This window comes from Alligator sinensis, unplaced genomic scaffold (genome assembly GCF_000455745.1).
Source record: "Alligator sinensis unplaced genomic scaffold, ASM45574v1 scaffold1511_1, whole genome shotgun sequence".
Classification (NCBI taxonomy): domain Eukaryota; kingdom Metazoa; phylum Chordata; order Crocodylia; family Alligatoridae; genus Alligator; species Alligator sinensis.
The window spans coordinates 161,287-164,090 of record NW_005843139.1 but is presented as its reverse complement, the minus strand read 5'-3'; the positions used below and the strand labels follow the sequence as shown (position 1 = coordinate 164,090).

Genomic DNA, 2,804 nt, shown 5'->3' with positions numbered 1-2,804 from the left:
GCACCCCCCCCCCCCTGCAATGCCCAGGATCGGGCCCCCGGGTGCCTGGGTCCTGTTTGCCATGGTTATCACCAGCCTCGTTATCAGTGCGGGGGAAGTGACTCATTAACCAGGTCCCGTTAGCAACCCTAACCTCTGACCCCCGGCCTGCCCTCAAGCCACTAGGCCCTGGGCCTGTTACACCTACCTCGGAGCCAGCCGCAATCTGGGCCCCTCGTTGTGGCTGGCTCCAGGGTGGGTGTAACGAGAGGCTGACTCTAGGGTAGGGGTAACAAAGGACCCACATTGCAGCTGGCTCTGGGGTGGGTGTAATCTGGGCCCCTTGTTACACCCACCCCAGAGCCAGCTGCATCCTGGGCCCCGTTACACCAACCCCGCCCTTCCCGGCCCTCCCCTCCCCCAGCTCAGAGGGAGGACAGGGGTCCGGGCACCGTTCCAGTGAGGAGATAAACAACCCACTGCGCACTCACCGGCTGCCCCTGGTGCCCCGTCACCATGGCGACCCCCGCGCCCGCCCTGCGTCCCACCCACTCACCTGTGAGCCTGTATATATAACCCCCCTCCCCCTCCCTGCCGCACAGCCTGGCGCTGGCCGAGCTGCAGGCCACGGACCTGGGCTCCCGCCACAGCGCAGCCCTCCGACTCCCAGATCCCTCGCCCCCAGGACCTGGTTCTGATTGGACCTGTCTCCTGGGCCAGAGTCTTGGCCCTTTCTGATTGGACCCATTTCCCTGACCCGGCTGGTTCTGGAAGGACCCCTCTCCTGGGCCAGGGTTTCAACCGACTCCGATTGGACCTGTCTCCTGGACTCGTAGCACAGCTAGTTCTGATTGGACCCATTTTCCTGACTCGCCTGGGTCTGGAAGGCTACATCTCCTGGGCTTCAGCCTTTACCTGTTCTGATTGGACCTGTCTCCTGGACCCACCTGGTTCTGAAAAGACCCATCTTCTGGGCCTAGGTCGTGGCCGGTTCTGACTGGACCCATTTTCCAGAGCCACCACCCAGCCAGTTCTGATTAGACCTTTCTCTTGGACCCACTCGCTAGCTGGTTCTGACCGGATCCGTCTCCTGGACCCACCTGGTTCTGTATGGGCCCACCTTGGCCGGGTCTGATCGGACAAGATTCCTGGACCCAGTTCTCGAAGATCCTGGACTTGTCTCCTGGCTGGTTCTGCTTGGACCCCTCTCCCAGGCCATCTGCTGGTCTCTTCTGATTGGACCCTTCTCCTGAACTGGTAGCCCAGCCGGTTCCAATTGGACCCATCTCCTGGCCCCACCAGGGTCCCGGTAAGGCACCACCCCCTCCCACCAGGCCCCACCTCTGTGGCTTCATCCGACCCCTCCTGACCCCACTCAGAACTGCCCCCTGGACCAACCCCCACCCCAGACTTAGCTGCTCCCAGTGGGCCTGGCCAGCCCCACGCGGGCTCCATCTGTCCCTCTGCCTACGGAGCTCCGGAGAAGACCCCTGGCAAGGACTCTTCCATTGGTCGTGTTGGTCATCTGTCCATTCAACCCAACGTCCATCTATCCACCCACTCCAACTGGTGTCTCTCCAAAGGTCTCCAGCGTCCCGGCAAGGACTCATACATTGGTCTCATTGGTCATCCATCCACCCATCCAACCGGTGTCTCTCCACAGAAGACCTCCAACATCCCAGCAAAGACTCTTCATTGGTCCTATTGGTCTTCCATCTGCCCAACCCAACATCCCTCCCTGCCTCGTGTCTCCGTGAAGACTTCCAGCTCCCCAACAAAAACTCTCCCACCTCCTGTCGTCCAGCGATGGCATCGGCAGGGCTGGAGCTCTTGGCCATGAGCTTGGCCATCCTTGGCTGGCTGGGAGCCATCATCGCCTGCACCCTGCCCATGTGGAAGGTGACGGCCTTCATCGGCAACAACATTGTGGTGGCCCAGATCATCTGGGAGGGGCTGTGGATGAACTGCATTGTGCAGAGCACGGGGCAGATGCAGTGCAAGGTTTACGACTCCATGCTGGCACTGCCCCAGGACCTCCAGGCCGCCCGTGCCCTCATGGTGGTGTCTGTGCTCCTGGCTGTGGCTGCCCTCCTGATTGGCATCATGGGGGCCCAGTGCACCAACTGCGTGGAGGATGAGGTCTACAAGGCCCGGGTGATCATCGTGGCAGGCGCCCTCTTCGTCACCTCAGGCCTCCTCTGCCTCATCCCGGCCTGCTGGCACTGCCCCAGGACCTCCAGGCCGCCCGTGCCCTCATGGTGGTGTCTGTGCTCCTGGCTGTGGCTGCCCTCCTGATTGGCATCATGGGGGCCCAGTGCACCAACTGCGTGGAGGATGAGGTCTACAAGGCCCGGGTGATCATCGTGGCAGGCGCCCTCTTCGTCACCTCAGGCCTCCTCTGCCTCATCCCGGCCTGTTGGTCAGCCAACTCTATCATCCAGGATTTCTACAACCCCCTTGTGGCTGATGCGCTGAAGCGGGAGCTGGGCGCTGCCCTCTACCTGGGCTGGGCGGCCGCCGCCCTGCTGATCCTGGGTGGGGCGCTGCTGTGCTGCGTGCTGGGGCGCCCCCAGCCGGTCAGGGGCCAGCGGTGGGGGGGATAAGAGGGACTATGTGTGAGGGAGGGGGTAGGGGGCGAGGGGGAAGGGGCAGGGTGGGGAAGGAGTGGAGAGGATGGATGGATGGATGGATGGATGGGCCCAGGGGTGGATGGATGGGTGAGTGAGCGAGCGAGTGAGTGTAAAAGAAAAAGGATGGAGTGTGGATGGATGGAGGGATGAGTCCTGGGATGTATGGATGGATGTCTATGGGGATGGATGGATGGA

At 62.2% G+C, this 2,804-nt stretch overlaps 1 protein-coding gene across 1 annotated transcript; it reads left to right on the top strand.

The window, feature by feature from the left end:
* The first annotated feature begins 586 nt into the window (after positions 1–586).
* Positions 587–2,582, top strand: LOC102372022 (claudin-9). The gene is made up of 2 exons (XM_025193949.1): positions 587–2,037; positions 2,238–2,582. Exons 1-2 carry the CDS (start codon positions 1,786–1,788, stop codon positions 2,580–2,582), a joined length of 597 nt encoding a protein of 198 aa, XP_025049734.1. The 5' UTR covers positions 587–1,785.
* The last annotated feature ends 222 nt before the right edge of the window (positions 2,583–2,804 follow it).